The sequence below is a fragment of the Anopheles aquasalis genome, chromosome 2, assembly GCF_943734665.1.
Source record: "Anopheles aquasalis chromosome 2, idAnoAquaMG_Q_19, whole genome shotgun sequence".
NCBI lineage: Eukaryota > Metazoa > Arthropoda > Insecta > Diptera > Culicidae > Anopheles > Anopheles aquasalis.
The window spans coordinates 42,602,501-42,625,000 of NC_064877.1; the positions used below are offsets into that span (position 1 = coordinate 42,602,501).

The 22,500-nt window shown below is 46.0% G+C and overlaps 3 protein-coding genes across 8 annotated transcripts in view; 2 read left to right on the plus strand and 1 right to left on the minus strand.

Annotated features, from left to right (window-relative positions):
• Positions 1-1,572, minus strand: part of LOC126570510 (sodium-independent sulfate anion transporter-like) — a 2,271-nt gene extending 699 nt beyond the window's left edge. The window contains exons 1-3 of the mRNA XM_050228310.1: positions 1,368-1,572; positions 625-1,283; positions 1-560 (exon numbers count right to left, since the gene is read on the minus strand). The exon at positions 1-560 is cut by the window's left edge and continues 699 nt beyond it. Coding sequence (XP_050084267.1) covers positions 1-560; positions 625-1,283; positions 1,368-1,440 — 1,292 coding nt within the window. The 5' untranslated portion in view covers positions 1,441-1,572. The remainder of the gene's footprint in view (positions 561-624; positions 1,284-1,367) is intronic.
• Positions 1,573-2,743: 1,171 nt separating this feature from the next.
• LOC126573379 (multiple coagulation factor deficiency protein 2 homolog) lies at positions 2,744-6,641 on the plus strand. Of its 4 annotated transcripts, none has more exons than XM_050233448.1 (4): positions 2,744-3,126; positions 3,191-3,435; positions 3,507-3,655; positions 6,221-6,641. In XM_050233448.1, exons 1-4 carry the CDS (start codon positions 3,028-3,030, stop codon positions 6,415-6,417), a joined length of 690 nt encoding a protein of 229 aa, XP_050089405.1. In that variant the 5' UTR covers positions 2,744-3,027; the 3' UTR covers positions 6,418-6,641. The 4 variants fall into 4 exon arrangements, with proteins under 4 accessions (XP_050089405.1, XP_050089407.1, XP_050089408.1 ...); XM_050233450.1 differs by lacking the exon at positions 6,221-6,641 and adding an exon at positions 5,338-6,074; XM_050233451.1 differs by lacking the exon at positions 6,221-6,641 and adding an exon at positions 5,776-6,074.
• A 1,431-nt stretch (positions 6,642-8,072) lies between these two features.
• The window catches only part of LOC126573380 (uncharacterized), a 17,700-nt gene continuing 3,272 nt past the window's right edge, over positions 8,073-22,500 (plus strand). Inside the window, exons 1-4 of one of the 3 annotated variants that reach the window (XM_050233453.1) lie at positions 8,073-8,177; positions 20,017-20,426; positions 20,515-20,605; positions 21,414-21,532. In XM_050233453.1, coding sequence (XP_050089410.1) covers positions 20,291-20,426; positions 20,515-20,605; positions 21,414-21,532 — 346 coding nt within the window. In that variant the 5' untranslated portion in view covers positions 8,073-8,177; positions 20,017-20,290. Of the gene's footprint in view, positions 9,126-9,291; positions 9,371-20,016; positions 20,427-20,514; positions 20,606-21,413; positions 21,533-22,500 lie in introns of those variants that run through there. The other 2 variants (XM_050233452.1, XM_050233454.1) reach the window with 2 other exon arrangements.

Here is a 22,500-nt window from a genome sequence, read left to right on the forward strand (position 1 = left end):
GTTATCACGACGGAGGCTAATGTTGCTTTGGGAATGTAGTAAAGTGCATCGGTCAGTAGCGCCAAGGAAAGCATAAGCACGGTCGCGGTGATCGCGCAGCCTAGCGGGGTGCGTACACCGCTGCTACTGTTGATCGCAGAACGTGTAAAGGAGGCAGCTACGGGAACGGGCGAACAAAAGCATACCAATAGATTCGACACACCAAGGGCAATCATTTCTTGAGTGGCGTCAATTAGTTTGCCCCTCGAAAAAGCCTTCCCCACCGATACGATCTCTAGCGTTGTAACCAGCGGTATGGTTATGATCGTTGTCCGCATTACACCGACCATTTCACCAAAATCGTACACCGTGCCATTCTCGTTGGTGTACGAAAAGGGAGGTAACTGGAACGATGGCAAACCTGGCTTTACCGGACCGGTAAGATGGAATACCGGGTGATCGATATCAGTCGTAAGGAGGAATGCTAGCGCTGCACCGATCACCACCACGATCGCATTACTCAGCAGGCGGGCGTATTTGAAGAAAGATCGTGTGCTGCAGACATCCGCATTTTTCGTTAGCTAAAACAGAGATGAAAGCTATCGGTCACACCGGATGCTTGCAGTGGACACCTTAAACACTTACCCGGAACAGCAAGAGGAACGCTATTGATCCCACACCGAGCAGACTGTCGGCCAACCGAACCTCGCTGAGATGTGTCAACACATTCGACCAGGATGACACAAAATCGCTGCCGTTGCCCTTGGAGCTGATTCCTAGCAGCGATCGCAGCTGAGCACTACCGATCGTCAGGCAAGCAGCCGTCTGGAACCCCATCACGACGGGAATGGAGATGAAGCGAACGAGAATGCCCAAATTCAGCACCCCGAAAGTGATCGTGATCAACGCGGACAGGAACGTCAGCAAGGCTGTGCCATAGCCCAACTCGATGACGATACCTTGCACCAGGATTGCCGTCAGCGAGGTCGGGGCCATGGTCACATCCTTAACGCTGCCCAGCAGTGCGTATCCAATGCATCCCATCACATTGGAGTAAATGCCGTATTCTGGGCCCATATTCGAAAGGATACCATAGGCAATGCTCTGCGGAATCGCCGTCAGGGCCACGGTAACTCCGGCGATCGTATCGAACAGCAGGTACGATAATTGATAACTCGCTGCCCAGGACAGGACTGGCAGACGTTTTTTCACCATCGCCAAGCTGCAAACGTGCCTGGCCTTCCGCTGAATCCATTCCGTTACCGGTGGTAGGTTCTCACGGTAATCGTTTGCCAGGATGCGTTCTGTAGAACAGGCTTCCAATTACTTTAGAATAACACCTAAATATGCACCTTTGGCGGACTAGAATCTGATGCCAAGCCACTTACCATCATTTTGATTCAAAACCAAACGAGACGTTCGCTGCATCATAGGAGAATCACTTTCGTAGTCGACCAGCATCAGCGAGATCAAAAATGCAACAAAGTTGACGGAGGAACGGTGTTGACAACGATAACCAACGATGAGACGATGAGACGGAGGAAGGGTTTACGTGTAATCGGCCAGCCATGCGATAACTGTGGCCCTGACGACGAGAAATAGCGCGCCGTATCAAGTTGCGATGCCTACTCGATTATGCTCCTCAAACCGTGAGATCGTCGTGAGACTAGACAGGACGTTGGTATCTCCTGGACGACTTCGGAATCGTGATATTAATGATTGGAGGACCAATATGAAACGCCCATGAATTACATTTTATTTCACAAAGGTGTCAGTAAAGATTCGAATCCTTCTGCGCGACAGTTGCACAGACCCAAGTTGTTACAGTAGCCACCACTTTGGCCCTGGATCACGCAGAATATTTTACACGCGATCGACGAATCCACGGGCACGGCGAACAGATTGCACATATTTTGTCGGTTGCCTGAAAGGGTGACGACTGTACATAGTGCCAGGAGCAAGGCTGCCACGAGGATGAACTTCATTTTGAATCTAAAGTTTGCGACTAAAGCAGCCACTTCGACCAATTGTCGTCTTTTAAGAGATGGCAAGATTTCATTTGCTCTGCAAGACGGTGTAAGGCGAGCCAGCTGTTTAAACAGTTGCGACCAACACCAGCACCAATAAACTGAATCCTCTGCTGTTCTTCGCTTATCGATGATGGATTTGCGAAAAAATCTTTTCAGTGGTGTGATCTATTTAATCTCTCACTACTAGCTCTTTGAACACTGGTGAACTATATCGGTAAATGTAATATTTTCAATCATGCCTTGCCTGACTTGAAGGGAATTGCTGGCTCTCGAAGGTTTTCGCAGTTAAATCTACATTGGCATATGGCCTACGTTTAAATCAATTGCATTATTATTTTCTCGCTAAAAGCATTCCTTAGTATAAAATAGTGGAAGTCAGAACTATCCGGCAAACGAGGAGGCCACTCCAAATCACTTTTTTTAAACGCGAACCTGGAACTTGTTCTGGAAAAAAATGTTTACACATTTACGGGCAATCAAAGTGAGACAACATCCAACCAGAGTGTTTACCGTCGGTTTCGTAATCCTAATATCCTAATATTCCTAATACTAGGGTTGCATTTGCATTATTCAGCAGCAGCATGTGCAGAAAGACGATAAATTCGTTCGTTCCCGGAGGCAACAGCTGAGCAAACGATTCCTCAACGGCCAAATCGAAAACGGCGCGGTTGTCAAAACGGCGCGGTTGTCAAAACAACACCCGCTTTGGGTGGAGGCGGGGGGAGGGAGGGGGTATCGCGGCCTCAACTACGTGGAGTTTCCCTTTCTCGAAGCCTCAAGCACCAGGTTTCGTGGCGTGTAAAACCCGGAATCCTAGCACCTGCATGAGCCAGCTTTGCGGGATTTCGTAGCGAAGGTGAAGCAGTTTCTGTCTGTCTGGAGTTCTTGGAGCCTTACGCGCAGACAAGGCAAAATACGAACGGAACGAAAAGTGAAAGTGCCCCTGGAAACTACTCCTGCGGATCGGAAGCGCGCCCGGTAACCCACCGCGTAAGGTGAGAGCGACAGAGAAGTCAACATGAAACAACACGAAGTGATAGCCTTGGGGATAGTGCTACAGCTGGTAGCGTTCGCTGTTTGCCAACGTGTTGTTCCGGGAGTCAATCCAAACCATTATGTAAGTAAAATGTCCCCGCTGAGCTGTACTTTCTCGCTAACATATGGTCCCTCCTCACAAACAGCAACAGCAACAACAACAGCACCAGCAACAATACCAACCGCCACCTCCTCAGTATCAGCAGCAGCAGCAGCAACAGTTTCAACAGCCGCCACCTCAACAACAACAACACCACCAGCAACAGCCTCAGTATCAACAGCAACAGCATCAGCAGCAGCAGTTCCAGCAGCAGCAACAGCAGCAGCAACCTCATGGGGACCATGGACCGCAGCAGGTTCTGCATACCGGAAACCTGCAGCAAGAGAAACAGTACGAATTTGGGCCCTCGATCGTTGCCCCATTTTATCTGACGTGTCTTATCGAATTCATTTTTGTTATAGGCACATTGCTGAACATATGGATGTGCCGATCGACACGAGCAAGATGAGCGAACAAGAGCTACAGTTCCACTACTTCAAGATGCACGACTCGGACAATAACAACAAGCTGGATGGGTGCGAGTTGATAAAATCGCTCATCCATTGGCACGGTAAGTGGTAGCCACTGCATACATTTGTTATCGAGCGTATGTGTTTTTATGTTTGCCTTTGTTTGTACTGTTTGACCGCTACACATCGATTTGCATACCGTTGTTATACATCATCACGATATACTCATCGGGTACAGTGGCATTTCATATGGAGGATGGGATTTTGTGACTTTTCTTTGGGACGGAACCATTCCACGAGCAAAGTGTATCAACGCTTAAGTCATAAAACATTCTGGAGTTAAAATGTTCAATAGATTCATTATTGTCGGTCGAGGGGTATCGTTGGTATATGGGTGTTATACGGTGGTGTAGCCATACATTATTAACTTTCGCTAAAACACTCATTTACTCATACACATTGGTCCCGTTTTTTGGTGCTAGAGCAAACAGCTAACCTACCTTACGAACGTGATGGTTGGGAAAACATCGTCAGGTGTTTCATGCGGGTTTTCCCTCCTATTTGAAATGGCACTGAAGTTTGAAGCACGTAAAATGCAAAACACAAAGCACGCACAACACAAAAACACAGAGCCCACATGTGACCCGTTGTCGGGTTGTCTCGCTGTCCGGCGGAATCTAAATCGACACCATGTTTTATTATCATTCTCCAACGCTCGCTACCCTCCATGGCTGAACACCGAACCGAACCGAACAGAGCAAGGCAAGGCGCAAGAAAACAGTGGTCAACCGCAGCACGAAGAAAAGATATTTTCTAACGACGAATTGGCCTCCTTGATCGATCCGATCCTTAACTCGGACGATCACAATCAGGACGGCTTCATCGACTACCCGGAGTTTGTACACGCACAGCACAAAGCGGCGCAACAGCAGCAGGAGCAGCAGCAGAACCTACCACAGCAAGCGCAACATCCCTAAAACCCCGAATAGTAAAGCAAACATGTCTTGGAATCTCGGAAACCATACGGTACAGAACGACCTGCGGCACAATTAACGAGCAGACTGATAGACTGATAAAGAACGCAGCGAGCTTTTGAAGCACCGCGAAGAAGACTAACGGCAATTGGGGCAGCATTCAACACGTTGAAACGGCCGTTCCTACAGGATGAATTTGTCTCTCGCAACGAGAGCTTAATTCTAGATCGCGATGATCGTACTTCAACACATTCCATCTCGAATATGGTACTAAAACTTCGCACAAATCCGTCGACGGCTTGGCGAACAAACAAACAAAAATACAGTTAATTAGTCTCGAAACAAATCATCTCTGTACAAATCTGATGTTTTAACCAAGGTCGGGCATAGTAATTCCACCACCACATTCCCCATCACATCGTTCACGCATTGATGTTCATGGTTTCAAGTCAACCATTCGCCTGAAAACAGTACGAGATCGCCTTGCGTGTCGATCATGTGTATGTTATGTATATTCCATGTATATGTCGGTGTATTGTTTTGCTTTAGTTTTGACTGTTTTATGAGCAAGAGAAAAATAGATACCAACCGGTAATGAAGTAGTTGTCTTCTGCGTCGTACACATGATGTGTCTGTTGCGAGCTTGTGATTGTGCGAAGCTGAGTGATCGCAGGCGCATCTACTCGTCCTCGTCAGTTGGCGCTTATTGGTTGTATGTCCGAAAATTTTGCCCTGTTCGCTGTGTTCGGCGTTATAAATTCATCCTTTTTACTCGGTCTTTTGAACATACCCCCAACCGTTGGGTGCAGGCGACGATAATAAAGAACCGGATGCACCACCGAGACCGCAGTATGAAGATGCACAATTGGAAGATATTGTTGATTCGGTGCTACGGATGATGGACTTGAACAGCGATGGATACATTGACTATAAGGAGTACCGGTTGTCCGGAGTGGAAGCTAATCGCCGTGATGATTTTCCCAATGGGCCGTGATACGCTATTTAGCCGATGGTTCAGTGTACATTAAGCAAACAAACTGGAGAGTAGAAGATGTAAACTGTTTTACTTCCGCTTTCTCTGGAATTTGGTGTTGGTGGTTTAGTGTAGATTTATTTAAAAAAAAATCTTTTTTGTGTTCAGCTTATCGTTGTGCCGTCTTTATGGATTGGTATAAATGGGAGTGTTTCGGCAAGAGAAACTCCAACCAGCTGCGCACAGTAATCGCACTACTTTCTACTACGTCCAGAAAAAGGCAGTGACGATGGCGAACATCACCACGAACCCGTAGCGTACACCGACGAACAGTTATCAGGTATCGTTGATGCAGTAATGAAAAATATGGATAACAACAACGACGGTATAATCGAGTGGTCAGAGTATGTACTGTCGAATCAGCACTGACCGTACCGATATCTCTGGCGGACAAACGTACGAAGAACAATCAGTTTGCTATGGTTTAATTTGCAATTATTTTCGGGTTTGTGTTTTATCAGTTGGGAATAGATTACTAATAAATCGTATGCAAAAGTTGACCATGCATGGTTACTCCTGACTCTATGTTTCCGTTTATGATAACTGTTTATGATGTGTACTAATTAATCAACGCACTAAGAGCGGGCCTCGATGGAGCACGACTTTGTTTTTATTTCACTACGACAACAAATTTCGGTGCTGCTTTCTGCCGATTACAGACAACAAAGATGAACACCACGAAGAGCCAGAGAATCATAACGAAGGAGCGACCAAGAATCATGATGATGCGGCGCCGTACAATGATGAAACGCTGCAATCGCTAGTGGATCCGATCCTGGAAATGATGGACAAAGATAAGGATGGCTACATAACCTACAGCGAGTATCGACAAACTGAAAATGCTCAAGCTCCTTAAACGATACATGTCATCACCATCGAGAGCCGAGAAATATCCTTTGACAAAGGCAGCTTTCGGAAATATAGATCAAAACATTCTAAAACAGGAGCGTGATCATGAACACACGTTAAGCCTCGAGTTGAGTGTAAAAATTATCCTTTTTTACTGTTGTTGAAATGAGATAGAAGATGGATAAATATTATAGGCAAGATCCATTATTCAAATACACAAAAAATGCTCAACCTTTACATTAATAAGTGTTCTTTGTTTGTTTCGTTCGCACCTTAGTTTATGGATATCTGTCTGAATTGAGGTTTATATGACTATTGTATAGCTTAAATAACGACCGATGGATCATCTAAAATTTATTACACTTGATTTCGCGTTGTAAGTACCCTTGATAGAAAACAGACATGATCGGTTCAACAACCGGGGATTGCTTAGCACGCTTCCACTATGTTTACTCCGTACAAACAAGCATGCCAGGCCGACTATCGATGTGTGATTGTTAGTAGCAGCTAACCGAACTTCTTTGAAGAGTGCATACGACGCTACGAGCGAGCAAGCAACTGTAGTAATGCTCATATTATCAACCACAACAGAGCTCGAACTACTGAGAGAACCGATAATAAACATTCGGTGAGAAGTTTACTCTCGTCGATTGCACGACGTGCGCATGATCAATGATGCCAAGCAGTGGCGAATGCGGCTAGATAGCGTGGTCCGGCGTTGTGTAAGATCCAACGAAATCAGCTGTTTCGTTCGGAAGTATGCGTGTGCAAAGACTGGTCACTATGCATTATGCTCACGATTATGCTCAGCACAGCAGTATGCTCCTAAGCAAGCGTTATGGCTCTTTTCTCCCGATTGTTCTAACAACATACTTCGTTGTATTAGTAATGAAACGGCATTTATTGCACGAAACATTCGCATCGAATTCGGAGAAGAACGCCTAGAACGCAGCGACCCTTCTGTTTAAAGAATTTTCAGCTAGCTTTTTGTGCCTGCAACTTTCAATGAAACTAATATCCCTAATTAATGATATTCGAATGCACCAAGCTGCACTTGAGCTGTTTAACAATAAACAGTCGATAATTCGACTAACCAAATTATCACACCAATATCATCACCTACACGTGCACAAGACGCGGGAGACGCGCAGCCCCGGTGCTTCCCGGTTCAGAACACGCGCATACGCTGCTCGCACCCCCGCATTTCTGAATAATTCATCGCGTGTTCTACCGTCGCTATCATATTCGATTCACTCCTGTGTCGCTAGTTGCTGTTGAGTTTTCACCGAGCCTCCTCAGCCACCGCGATTCCTCCACATCGTACCCATTTTCCGGCCTACGATTTCGTGCGGCGACCCATGTTGCGGGCTCCCTCTGCAACCCACAGTACCCGGAGCCGTTTCTTGGCCGAACCGTGTTCGCTCTTCGCTCGTCTGGCACCTGATTCTCGTCGTGGGAGGCCGAACAATCGGATTGCCGGTACCACCACACACCAGCCCAAGCATTGATGGCGAACAGGCCCCGACCGAAATTTGGCTTCGGTCGAGACGACCAGTATTCGACCGCATTCCGTAGAGACTCGACCTCGACGCCAGAGATGGGCAGTTATCCTTGCATCCGACAGCAGTGACCGAAGGCGGCAGTGTTCAGGTGGTTAGCAGGCCCGAGTCCGGGCTGCCCGAGAACCCGTGGAAACTCAATTCCTTGCGGCAACCATTGCTGTATCAAACATGAACTTTGCTTTGTGCCGGTTACGGAAGAAATAACGTAAGTTCCAGCGGTGGTCTTTTAGTTCGTTTGTCATCGCGGCGATACTTTGAAATTGCCCTCCAATCGATCGTTGAACGGAAGAGAAGTTCATCTATTCTGCAGCAGCACACCTGCACCCTCGGCCGAGAGCAGAGTCTGTATGTCGCGGGGGTAACATCGTGTAGTGATTTATGCATCACAAGGCAGGCAGGCAGGACCACCCAGCCGTAAGTAAGAGAACCTGCACGTTGTACGGGATGTGTGCTAATGGCGTAAATGCTCCGGAGTCCGTTTTGATCTAAGTAAGGCAGTCAGTTTTGTCTAAGTGTATAATTCCTCCATCACCACCGCCACCAGCGCTGGGCGGCGGAATCGAATGGAATCGGTGCCAGCGTAGGGGGAAAACTCTCCCGGTCTCGGTGGAAAATGCGGTGAAGCGTCGACGAAGACGCACACGTCAAAACGGCGGTGAAAAAGTGATGGTGGAGCCATTTGGCAGCGCTTCGGCTGCTCAACACCCTTCAGCTCAGGTACTTGGAGCAGGCGGTGGTGCGGTCGGATCTTCGGATGGGGTGGCCGACATGATGCGCTGCTAGCTGCTCGGTTCGTCGTTTTTGGCTTCATCCAAGTGTGCGTGGCGGTGGCGATATCCCTTTTACGCGTACGCACTCTGCTCTTCTGCTCCGGCTCCGACGTTCGCGAGCGGACACGAACAACCACCGTGCGACGACAGTTCGTCCCCGTACGCGACGGCCAATAATCCTCCGTCGACGACGCATAGTGTGCATAACAGTGTGTTTAGTTGGCTCACTCGGCAACCTCGCGTCGCGTGACTGCCACATATCTCTGCTGCTGCTCGCGACTAGCCGCGTGTACCGGCCGCAGCCGGTTCTCTCTGTACACCAGCCGAGAAAAACACGTGCCACGGACTGGCCCGGTGCTTCGAGTGCTGTTTGCTGTTTGCCGGTAAGCAAAGTGTGTTCTATGTGTGCGATCTCGTTCATTCTGTTCCGGCCTTTTACCGATGTCCACCACACAGTACGATAGATTGTTTATTGATTGATTCGTTTACGCCGAGACGTGATATCCGTGATGTGTGCAATCAATCAATCGTCCGAATCTCTCCCCATTGAAAGACTGTCCCCGATTATTAGCCCACCGGTCAGCCGGCCGTGAATTGCCCTTGGAAATCCACGCTGACCACGCTTAAGGTTCGTTCGGTTTATCGCATTAATGGCCTACTAAATGAAGGAACACTTGGGTTGCTTTGGTTTAAGAATAGCGTTTCCTTTTTGTTTGCCGTCGCTGACATTCTAAATAAAACCTTGGTCCGTGTTCCACCGAGACCGCAAACGCACAAAATATGGATTTAGGTAGTTCATCTCGATCTCGCTGGATACAAAACCAAGATGGATAAACACCCGCGATCCGCCGCACCGAAGGCAATCGAGGGGGTCAGCTGAAAGCCCCGATTTGCTGGCACCATAACCTCGACCAGGGTCACCCCCAATCGGCCAGAGTTCTGCGGTCCGTCCCATTCGCAGTGGATTGTATGTTAACGTTTCCGGCAGATCCATCACCTCCCAAGACAGGCCGGTCCTTATTGTTATTTTTAGTTAAGTTTGCCCGTACCATGTACCTCCGCGCCCTGCTTTACGCCTGTCGATGGCCGTTGTTCTGGTACGGTGCCGGGCATTATCGAGCCGACGACGATGTTTTGGGGCGGCATGTGTTTAGCGCGGTCTACGCTCGCGGTGTCGCGGCCACCAGGCCTCAGCGACCGCTGTGCCGCTAACCAGCCGTTACCCAACCGCCAACAACCGAAGCTTAAGGCATCTGGGCGGAAATCTAGGCAAAACAGATGGCGATCCGGTTAGCTGTGACCGCAGCGCGTAATCAGCGCGGAGCTATCGAGCGAAAATGTATTTAAACAGCTCCCCGACGGCTGTGGGGCGCGGTAAGAATCATAATTAACAGCCCAACTAGGTTAACGCAAGGTTCCGATTGCGTTGTACCCGCAAAGGTGCGATTTAGGGGAAGGGCGCAAGGGAGAGCCAAACAGTTTGATAGATTTATCGTAATTTTACCTGCAAACGGGGTACTTTTCGGTGGCCAGGGTTTATTGAGCAACAGCAAACCTACACGCACGGACACGTGCGCACATAATCAAGTCCGGAACAGCGCTGGTAATTCCATTGCTTAATCTATGGCCGACATGGCATTACACATTTTCCTTGCCCCGGTGCCACTGTGTTTTGACCGTTGACCTATTTCGTTCGCTTCAAATGATCTAGAGGAATGGGAGAAAAAGAGAATTGAAAGAAAATTCTTTAGAAAATAGTTTTCCTCGGCGTCCAGATAGATTTATGATTTTCGTTTTCGTTTTTAAAATTAGTTCATATGTTGTTCAGATGTTGGTAGTAGTGCATACCAACAATGTATAGCATTAGTGGGTCTTTTATATTTGCACAAACAAGGATAGTTTTAAATTCTTGTTACCTAATGTTATGATCGCAAAAATCCGATTGTAAAATTTTGAATGAAACGCCAAACACATGCGTACAAAAATGGAAACACACATCGATGCACAGAGTGTGTAAAATGTTTCTAAGCCCCAGTTGTTTTTTTTTTCGTGCAAATTCTATATTTATTAATGAACGTTGTCAGTCACTTTATGTGACTCCTTGGGCTCGCTCTGATGCCAACCAACCAACCCACAGGTCCAACCGTATACCGATCACTCACTAATTACCGCGATTAATTAATGCTAAAGGTCGGTTGTACAGGAAGCGACCAAAATTCCATGCTTACAGCATAGCTTGCACACTGCTCCACCCATTGATGCGCTCTAGGAATGTCCCCGATGTCATTTCACGTCGCTACCTAAGGGCCACCCCGTGGTAGACGCAGAAGAGTGCATGAATGAGAAAGTGTGGAGCATGGTCGCTGTACGATGCCACGATGCTAGGCAGGAAATTTTAAATCTTGTCTCATGCTTCCTTCGATTGAGGCGATTTCTCGTTCTCGACAGCACCTCAATCCACTTCTCGATCAATCCACTTACCTCGGGGACACACAACGAGTTAGAGATTGAGTGACGAAAGTGGGATTTATCGTCACCTCGTACACGTGACGACGAGGCACGAGATTTAGGGCCCTTTTCGGCGATGAGTTTACTCGCTCGAAACGTGACTACAAGAAGCCAGGTACAGGTACGCCATAAAAGCGACATCCTTATGTGCGAAGCAACGGGATGAGCATGAGGATGAATTCTTACCGAGCAGCTTACCACGTACCGTGGCCGCTTACCTTCAACTTTCCAGCTGTTGCTGCCATTCTTCCACTTCAACAAACGATGTTCGAGTGCCGCGAATTACCGGTTCGTTTCGATTACCGTCTCTGCCTGCATGCACAATACAATGCTCGCGATGCCGAGTTTATGTTTTCGCGGTTTCAATACAGGAAAATGGATGGAAAAGAACGAAATTGTGTACTGCCGGAGGTGGAAATGGCGAAAACTATGGATTCCCCTAGCGATATGCAGAATGTCAGCTGTTGTATTTCTGCGCAAATCCATTTGGGAAAATGCCCTCCTGTCGGTGCAAACCATGGACTGGAATGTTAGATTTAATCGTTCCGTCCTACATCCTCTCTTTCGCCGCCTTGCAAAGGGTAACGTACGCCGGATGCAACTTAATAGTGCACCGTGCCGCTGGATATTGTGCGCACGATGGTAGGCTGTCGACTGTCGCATTGCCCGAAGAAAGAAAGGCTCTTTCTGTCTTCGTGTGTGCCGTCCGGGCTGCCTCTGTTTAGCCACCCTGCCGAACTAATTCACTTACCTCGTGTGAACGGACAAAACGGTTCCGTTTCCTTGTGCGGCACGAGGGAAGCGGAAGTGCCACCTTATGTTTCGTGCCAACGCAGAACGCTATCGGGCACCATAGAGCAGCCCCAGCGAGGTTGGTGGTTTGGAGCTGTTTCGTATTTTCGCTCCACTAACCTTTCTGTGTTTTGAGGGTCCAGTCGGAAAAGTCGTTGCGTCCTGGCTTAGTGGCTTCCCTCGAAATGCCGCATTCGATGGTTTGTTGCATACATTTGCATATGCACAATTGAATGCTGACGATGAGAGGACCCTCCATGGCCCATGGTGGCGGTTGAGGCCATCGCGCATAAAGGCCAATGGCATTATGGAGGCATAAAAGAAGGAGTCTGAGTCAACTACACTTCTGCCAGGCGCTGACATTGGCCGAACCATTCCAATAAAAAGCCTGCGCCGCTACTGTATGCGAATGTAGTACTGCAGTAGTTTTCGTCTTCGCCATTCAATCGCGATGATGAACCCTTCTTCCGTGAAGTGGATACCCAGGCATCGTTACTAACGGCTAATGAATCACTTCCTTAACATGCAAAGTAAATTTCCGGGGCGATTTATCGGCTGCGAAAGCGTGGGAACTGCTGGCCACGCTACGACCTTCCAATGGGGTGCGTCTAAGGCGATCGGGGTAAGGCGCGAGCGTTTTCCGGGCGTAATTTATGCATTGAAGAGGCCAAGAACGGCCATAGGCGTGGTTGAGTAATTGTTTCCACGCGATCGTTCTGAACTCCTCGGCCTCTTGACATGACCCAAAGTTGGGAAATGTGGGGGGCAAACGATGTTGCCACCGAGTTGGCTGTACGGTGCGTGCACTACCATGCACTACCAGATGCACTATTTTGCTTTTTCTTTTCTTACTCGGTTGTCGGTTGTTCGCTCAAATTCATTTCGATCAAAATCAACAAGTTACCGTGGCATTGCCCCCGACGGTGTCAGTTGACAAGGATTTGCGACCCGCTTGTCTATGGTGATAACGGTGGTTTTTTTTCGTTCTGATTGCTGTCGTTCCGTTTCGTTGCAAGACAGCCTAATAGACATCAATTATGTCGCAACGCTATCAACCATAATGGTTCACCATTTATTTTGTCCCATGTCATTCGAAATTATGCTGGTATCGTTATAGCTATTGTGATAGCTTTGCTATCGAACGTGAAAGGGACGAAAGCATGTTAGCAGCAAATCACATTTTTGACATTCAAATCAGAAGACTACAGCATAGGAGAATTATTCAATATTTTAATCAGCGTTTTTTTTATTTCTGATGATTAGAGACAATTTTGGATTGTGCTCTTTCATTAGAATGGTTTCATTCAAAGGATTTAATATGCTAGTTTCGTCATCGTTGCAACTGAATAAAGGTTCTGATTGATTTTGTCGTATTCCGCGGGACTAGGATAGGAGAAAATTTATACAAACAATATCACGATATTGCAGTTGGCACACTAGGGCTGACAAAAACTTTCTTCAATGTACGCTACGGTCTTTAGAAGCTTCTTGACGTATCATAGATATGGATTCTTCACATTCAACTTCTATTGATGTTTTCCAACTTTCCGGCTTTCACTGCAATCATATTTCTCTTTTCTTGGTTTGTATGTTTTCCTCCGAGCCAGGGACATTGCCGAGAAGTGGTTTGGTGAACAATAATAAATGATATGATTGTGATAGTCTGCATGAAACGGTTTTTCTTTTTTCTCTTTTTTTTGTCTTTGATAATGGTTCTGGTTTCGTGTCACAATACGGCTTTTATTTGATAAGTTTGACCGGCTGTGATTACAAAAAAGGACAATGAAAAGAATGGAACTCTCTTCAACTTCATGATGTCCTTCCTACATACAAGAGCTAATCGCGTCATTGAATATCTACCCACCGCATGTCATCATTTCAACCAACCAGACATAACATTCAACTAATTTGTCACAAACTTTATCACTTATACCGTCCTATTGCGTCAGTTGAACATACGACTAAACTGTCGCTATACAGAACCAGGGGGGGAAAAAGAAAACTATCGTGCCATATAACGGAATTGCTACAGTATGCACACTTTGAATTCTTTGCTCATTATCTAACCACGGGTGGGGAAATTGCGCGCGCGTGAATGGTATGCCGATTATCCCGAATACCGCTCGGTGGCACATAGGAAGCGGTAGGCTTTCGTAATTAACACTTAGCACAACGCAAACAAATAATCCCCCGTGATGGGATGAAACGCAAAAAAAAACCGCCATCCAACCGAAATGGCGAGCGAATCTGCGTTGCACAGCAAAATGGCTGGTGGAAAGTACTGGTACATAAGAGTTTGGCTAAGGTCTAGTTGAAAGCGGACGTATTGTTGATCAAAGAATCGCTAAAATCTGCTGATGGTTTCCTTTCGCTGAACTCAAAATTTAAGTTTTACGCGTTGTCAAAGTGAAATTTGGTTGATTTCAGCAGCAGCAGCAGCAGCAGCGGCGGCGGTGCTCGTTTCGTTTCTGTTTGACTTTTATGGAAGTTTAGTGGTCAATGGATTCAGCCAGACAAACGATGTACGACAGCCAGCAGCTCGCGTAGGCGGCTTATGGAAACGAAAGGCGTGCCAAAGGGGCTCTGCCAGACCATCATTAATTTATCTTCCGGAACTTTGACGCCAGGAAGTGACCACGGAAATGCAGTGGCCCTAAAGGAGAGAAGATAACACAAAATTCATCACTCCGAATAGCAGCACCGTCACTCACGGTTCTCTAGCAGGATGGTTGGTTGGTCATGCTATGAAACCGATATACCGTATTCGTCGGACACCATTCACGCCCTGCATTTCTTTACGTGGAATGTAATTGATTTTTTGTGTTTTCGTTGTTTTTGCTGCTACCACCCTCCACTGATCCCAGTGCTGCCCCTAGTGTCCCACTAGCGGTAGCGAAGTCGTGCAGTTGACTCGAGTTCCGATAAAAATCCTGATTTGTTTTTGTCCATTGGCCCGGAATATGAGACAGCGGGGCGCGACAGTTTTGGCATCGCGTGTGTTGTGGAATTTATTTATTCACATTTTCTGCATGCTCTGAACACGACTGCACCGTACTGGGGCTCGCTATGCTTTCATACTAGGTAGGAAGTGATCACTTCTTTGCGATTGTTTTACCATTTCATGATACTATTACAAACAGTCTGATGAACTATTTAGAAGCTGTAATAAGAGTCTTCTACTGAAACGCCATTCATTTACGATCGCACTCTTAGCATGACTGAATGGCTCAAATGGAATGGCATAGCATTCTTTTTATAGAACCAGCGATCGATTCTTTTTGCTTGGTTTAGGTTTATTATTTACAGCATAGTAAGACTCCACACGTGCAGATGCCGGCTTCAAAGAGGTGCCATGTGCGCACTTCACGCAAAGGAACCGCAGCAGCATGCAGCAAGTGTCTTCAACAGTTTGATCTTCTGCAGAACAACCGTTTCACAATGTCTCAAAGACAGCGAAATAGCTCTAAGTGCTACCGCTTATAACGCTTGTCGTTAGCACGTGCTGTACCCTGAAGGTGGAAAGGAAAGCGTTCATTCCGTCACCCATTTACACTTCACACCCGCAGACCGCTACTCGAAGGTACCAACAACCACTCGAACAATCAGCATTGTTTGGATAAGGTAATGTTTAGTGAGCATCGCAAGGATGCGCCGTGTGTCTTGTTTTTTAAATCTTACAAACAATTATCATGGCGTTTATTGCTTATGCAGATCGAGAGCGGAGCAAACAGCAAACAAAAAGGATGCAATTTTCATAAGAAATGTATGCAGTGGAAAATATGGCGTTTCGTAGGATACACACCAACAATGTGATGGTTTTATATTCTCAAACTGTTTGCGTTGATTAATGCAGCATACAATAGATGGAGAGAGAGTGGGCGAAATTCTTCAAGCATATTACCTAGCGGTGTCCCTCTTTGTTTTGCAAACAACCAGATATACATTTTTTTATGAGACGGACAAAGTATTTTTTTTCCACTGTGTTCGGAGACCATTCGCGTGTTTAGGAAGAATAACATTTACTCGCTCCCTAACGTACCCCTTGCTGCACGAGGTAGAAGGAAATGAAATACTTTGTTAAATAGGAAATGGAAAAGTTTCTTCCACCTTTCAAAAGAGACTACACATTCGGGTTGGGCAGCTTTTCCCCGGGAGAGATTCTGTTGCAACCTCACATATGAACTCATTTCGCTTTTTCTCTGCTCTTTCTTTAAGTGTCTGATTTTAGTCGTGATAGCGACAATATTGCTGTGGTTTGTATATTATAGCCCCTTGCTTATTACAGCAAGGCACGTGACAACCTTTTGGATTAGACAGCATATAGCGGCGTGAAAGTGTTTGTGAAAGTTGAATCAACTTTCCTCGATGATATATTGATTATTTCGAAAGAGGGAAGCTTTTTTTAAACTTTTTATTTCAAGCTTACCACGGAGATTCAAGATTCCAAAAGCATTTAAGCATAAAAAACTATGCTTCATCAACAAAGCGTTTATTCTGTGTGGCTTTATACAAAATGTTAGTTTGATAATTTAAATACGTTGAAACTTTCGGTATCGCTCCACTGATGACCACCTTGAAGGCATTTTCTTGTCATTCCGCTCATCAACTGTCGTTCCACCCTTTTCGTCCTCCAAATGGCTCGTAACCATGCGTCTCCATGCGTCACCATGCGTCTCCATTCGCTCGCTCGGACGACACTATCAAGATCGGAAACCTTTGAAAAACTCGTCAGTGCTAGACTAGTTTTTGTTCCCCTTGTTTTTCTAGTTTTTTTTTTCGTTTTCCCATTTTTAAGTTTTTCTTCTTCTACGATGAATGACTGTCAGTGAACGCTCTATCTTCAGCGAACACTACGAAAATGCTCTGGCATCGGCAAGTGATGCTTTCCGTTTGCCATGTCAATGGGTTAATGCGTTGCCGAGTCTCGCTACGGGCGTTGCACGAAACGAAATCATAAATCATTACGCGTCCATTACGGTGCACCGTAGCACCGGTACGGATTACTTTTACGTCATGCAAAGTGTTTGTAAAAGGTTGACATGCTCGTCAACTGCTATACAACGTTATCTGCTCTTAGGAACGGAAAAGGTAAAATAAGATAATTATATTGTGCTATACAGATCAGGCCGTATCACGATAGCTGCTAAGTTTATACAACTTATGTTGCACCTAATGTTTCCATGAATTGGAGCTTGGTTACTCTAACATTCGTTAACATAAAGCATAATAATACATTTGAAAAATGTTTCAAGTAAAGTTGGACTGAAGAACTGTAAGGATAGCTAAAATTATGTGTTAGAGACTAAAAACAGCATACTTTAAGCGTCAGCAAATCGGCTAAAGCATCGCACTGAAACAACATGCTTCCCTATAATTGACCATGGCTGGCTGTCCGTCAGTTAATCATTATTTCAACAAAATTTCGAATGGCTACCACAGCCGACAATAAGTAGAGAACCGCGGACCTCTGAGCCCGTTCCGTGAACGGTGTGTGCACTTAATTTGAAGCAGTCGTTCCGAAGACAACGCCAAGCGTCAGCACGCACAAGCACGGACACGGGCAGGTTTGCTTTCCTGATTATAATCCTACCCCTGGCAAGCACCACCATAGACGCTCATCCCGAACCGGTGTGCGATGTGTGAAGAAGCCCAACGGTCGCTGGAGATAAACCGTCATAAGCTTTAATCTGGCCGATCTGATTTATCATCGTACGGTGACGGTGGATTGCCGGCGAACATTCACCAGTCACTCATCAAATATTGACTCAACGCGATGACATAAGGGTTTTTTGGTTTCGGTTTGAAACACTTCGTATCTCGATGCTCCGAGCGATGCTCGCTCCCATGCTGCCGGATGGACCGTCAAGTTCCACCTGATAGAGTTTGAAAGTGTCGTATTGGATGTAGGCAATTAAATCATTCATCGTCCATACGCTCGGATTCACAGGACAAAATTCCAACCCACAAATCCGCGCAAACAGTGTGACTGGAGCTGTTTCACTAAATGAAGTGAACAAGCTCAAGAGGCACTCACATTTTTCATGTGCCCCAAAGAGTTTCACATTTATTCTTGTATCATTGGTTGCTCACTTTTTTTACATGTTTTCATACAGGTATTACCTTTTCTAAGAAATGGTAGCATCGTCGAGCTACGGCGATGTGATCAATGTTACCTCGAGTGTCCGTTTTCACGTTTGGCGCGTACGATAGTGCCGATATCTGTATTCACACACTCCGGGCCAGTACCGTTTTTGGGCTTTTCTTTATGCCGTCATGTTGTGCTACCTCGACACGGACGCATTATCACAATCAATATCAATAAAAGGCTTCATCATCATTATTACTATCATTTATCATGCCACTGAAGGACCGAGAGCGCCCACCTAGAGCGATTTGCGGGTCGGTCCAAGTTCGTACCGTCGGTTACGGATTCCGTTTGATCGTTTCAGCTGTACGAAACACCAGTTTTTCAGGCGCTCGTCGACGCATCGATTGGTTGATGAGCTTGGCCAATGTTCACCGATGTGGAAGTGATATCTGGGATACTTTGGACGCCTCAAAACGAAGGGAAACGATTGCATATTCTGCTGGATAGAGTTTTCTTCAACTTCTATCTAGTTAAAATATTTGTAACATTGACAGTTGAATATCAGTTTACATAATTTCAAAGAAAAACCCAGACAATCGGCTCCACTTCTATCAGCAATCAATAGAGGAAATATTGATGTTTTTTATACATCATGCTCTAACATTTCCTGAATTCATCAAAACAGAGCAATTTCCTCGCTTATGCGTTTGTTTGTTGCATTGCATATCGCACAGTGGGGACGAGGCGAACTGGATGACGAGAAATGTGTTTACCGTTACCCCTGTTCCCAGCGTGTAGCCGTATATCGATCCTTGGCGTGTTTTCATTCAAACACAAACCAGTCAACAAACAACTCACGAAATCCAATAAATTGTCTACGGTTGTTTTCTATCCCGGCGATATATTGAGACGATACATGTGTGTCAATGTTGCCGTCTTGGGTTCATTATTTGCCACAAGCAGGAATGTCCAACACAATACCCTTTCCCTTGTCAACGCTCTTTGCGCATCACATATGCTATCGGCCACTTTGAAACAAAAGCGGTCGTCCAACGGTCCTGCACGCAAATGATGGCATGGGATGGCTCTTGTTTGAGGCTCGGAAAGATCGGTCTACAAACACGTGCTTAACCATGCACTGCTGAATCATCACACTAGGCCGTGTGGCTACTAATTAAACTATTGATTTAAGCCGATTTCGATGGTGCCATTTCCAGCCGCCAGCAGCTCGGGGGACTGTAGATTTCAATAGCACTCATCATGCACAGCCAGGGGACACTCCCGGGGAGCGAGGTTCTGCCCCATCATCATCTTGGCAAACCGTTCGAGAGAGAGCGATTCGTGATTCGATTTGACCAGAGCGGTAATGCTATTAGGCTCCTAAGCAGAGGGACGTGTTCAATGACAACACTAGGAAATTAGTGGGAGCAATCTTTAGCAGGAGAAAAGATGAGGTTTAAAATGAGCAAGGATGGACTTTTGATGCGTTTTTCGGTTTCACCTTAGTTTCTTGATGTGCTGCATTGGATCAGTTCCAATACATTTGGTAACTCTCCGTTTGTTGGCAAATGTGTGAGTTTAAGGCGTTATTTTATCGCCAAGAGTTATTAAGATAGTGATATATTGACTGTACGCTTTGTGGATGACATAACTACTCTACTTCTCACTTTTATTAAGATGTGTTCTGCCAGAAGAATAGCAGATGATTACTAAGTCTTTGCCACGCAATTTCTCTCTATAAACTGATATCTATATTCCTTCCACTTCATCAGCCACAACAAGATGATGACCATTCAGACAACCATAAAAGCGATCATTTTTCTCCCTGCATTAGCTATGATTCCATTTACTAGTGGTGTGTCAAATCCTACGCTTCTCATTCCCAGATGAAAGTGAATAGGCAGAGCAGCTGGAACACTCTCCGCGACTCGTCTGGCGAAACGTCTGACCTTCTGGCCGCATAACGCTTCACTCGGCAGTGTGCAAAGAAAACAATCAATATTGAATGAATTGGAAGATCAGTTGCACCCAGTGGAATAAGATAAAAGCAATTGTCTATTACCATAGCAGAAGCACAGGAGCTCTTGGCCTCAGACTCTTGGCCATTTGGTGCAACGGTTTGATTGATCGATCGGTCATCAGTGCAACAGACATTTAACCATGGAACGAAAGCTGCTGTACGCGTTCCGGGGATGGATTGCATTCGTGGCGTTCATGGATCTCGGTACCGCCTTCCGGTGTTACATCGAGCGGCGCAGCTTTCTCGGGGACCATTCGGAAACGCAGTTCATAGAAGGTGAGTGCTCCGTGATTCCGAGAAGCCGCAAATCATCGCAAGGATCGCGTTGAACTTCTTATTACGTCTCTTTTGGCCCGTTTTCCAGGAGACTACACCATCTCGAGGATATTGGGCATCTACTGCATACTAAAGGCGGTGGCTTTAGTGCACTGCACGTTGTACATACACTACAAACCGTAAGTACATTAACATTCACTAGGCTGCCCGGGACTTTTAGCGCCGACCATTGCTATGCTACCGGCCATCCGGACCGTATAATAGGGCGTGTATGCACAGTCACTGGCAACGATGGTGTATTGGCATTTGCAGACAATTAAAATTTATTTCCCTTTTGAGAGCCAGAGAGAGCATTTCGGTTCCGATCCGTGGCTATGCATAATGTCAAACAAACGTGCCTGCCGTTTAGTGAACCGACAGGCAGGGGAAATCGTGTAGTGTTGCCGGGTGTTAGTATCATAAAATTTTATTTCTAATTGTTCTGATACAATACCGTCGGTATAATTGGTATCCATTGTATGACACGCAGTAATGTCTAGTTTTCTATTGCGTTTTATAATTATCCAGGAGAGAGTATATTCTACTTATCCGTTCATCGATCGGAAGTTCTGCCAACAAGAATAGGTTGTACGATTTCCTAATCTTATCAGGAAACGAAATACGTTGTCGTTATTTTTCTCTCTACATACCGCTTGGCCATTGTTGTATAACAACATTTTTGCCCTTTTTGCATAGCGAACTGTTTTTCGTTTAGAAACGATCCCCATACTGCTCATTTACCTTCTCCCTTTGGTCCGTCAAACGAAGCACAAAAAGTGTACCGTATGCTAAATTCCGGAAAGTACTTAATTTGTTCTTTCTCGTTACCTTGTTATCCGTTCACCATACGTCATGTCATCTACTGTGTCGACTGCTGCTGTTTGCCGCTGCTGCATCTGTCTGGCGTGCGGGCACTACTGCCGACGGATCGTCGCGATGGCCTTATAGGGTCGTCAGCATGGGTGGCTGCTCGCTAGCGATTACGATGATGCTTTACATTACCGAGGCCTTGTACTTCCGCTCGACGACGCTTAACTTTTACGTTATATTCCCGTGCATTCTGAACTGTGAGTATGCCATTCCCGTTTTTTTTCTTCATTGTCAACGTTGTCCGTCCGTGCGTCCTCAGTCCGTTCGGTTTCGTCTATTCGCTTCATTTCGCGCAGAAACAGTGTAAGGTGGTAGGGATACTTCCACTCTGCTGTGTCTACATCTTTTTAAAAAAAAATCCTAGCTCGCACTCGAGTGGTAAAACAGGTGAGAGCTGAAGATACGTAAAACTAGGTCAATAGAAAAGCGCCTCACCTCAAGTGGACCCTCCAATCAAATCATAAACGTGACTTGATATCCGAATTTCGGCATTAACACCGACGATTGCACACAATTGCATTGCACAATTGCGGCTAGTGTATGACAAACTTGTTTAAATTCTTCTTTCAACACCTTTGTTCAACACTTTTGCTGCAGCGCCTGCATCGGAATATGATGGTTCCGGTCTGATTGTGCAGTAGAATAAAATATTTCCAACTGAACGGATTCGTTCGCTAAAGTCTTTCGCTCTGGTATGCATCCTAAATAGCAAAGAAAATGTGGTTACAGGCCATCCTTTGAAATTGATCAACCTGAGTTCTTTAGGTTTTTGATAGTGATGTTGAATGTGAAAGGAAAAAGATCCAATAGAGGATGTACAAGTAACCATCATTGCAGGATCCAGCATTTTAAATGCCCTTCGGGATTCTATTCCGGGCTGGAAATGAGCGAAATGAATTTCACAGAAACATTTGCTAAAGCTGGTTGGCGCCATGCCATTCCGTTTCTTCCGGACTATAGTACACCTTCCAGGAGACGCGCGGTAGATTGAAGCTAAATCTGTCCAGTGCGCTGTACGCTATAAATTTACGTGCGGCCCTATGGCAGTTGCAACTGCAACAATACGACCAGAATGCAAAAAGCGAAACGAACGATTCCCGAACCAACACTATTCCAGGGGACGGACAGGAGGGCGTAGAGTAGACAATTTATCGTCTTTTCACCG

What these genes read in the sequence shown, in the direction of transcription:
- LOC126573379 (XM_050233447.1), top strand. Translation starts at nt 3,028, where the DNA reads ATGAAACAACACGAAGTGATAGCCTTGGGGATAGTGCTACAGCTGGTA. An exon ending in AACCTGCAGCAAGAGAAACA is followed by an intron (nt 3,436 to 3,506) that starts GTACGAATTTGG and finishes TTTTTGTTATAG; the next exon opens with GCACATTGCTGAACATATGG. An exon ending in ATCGCTCATCCATTGGCACG is followed by an intron (nt 3,656 to 4,310) that starts GTAAGTGGTAGC and finishes CGAACCGAACAG; the next exon opens with AGCAAGGCAAGGCGCAAGAA.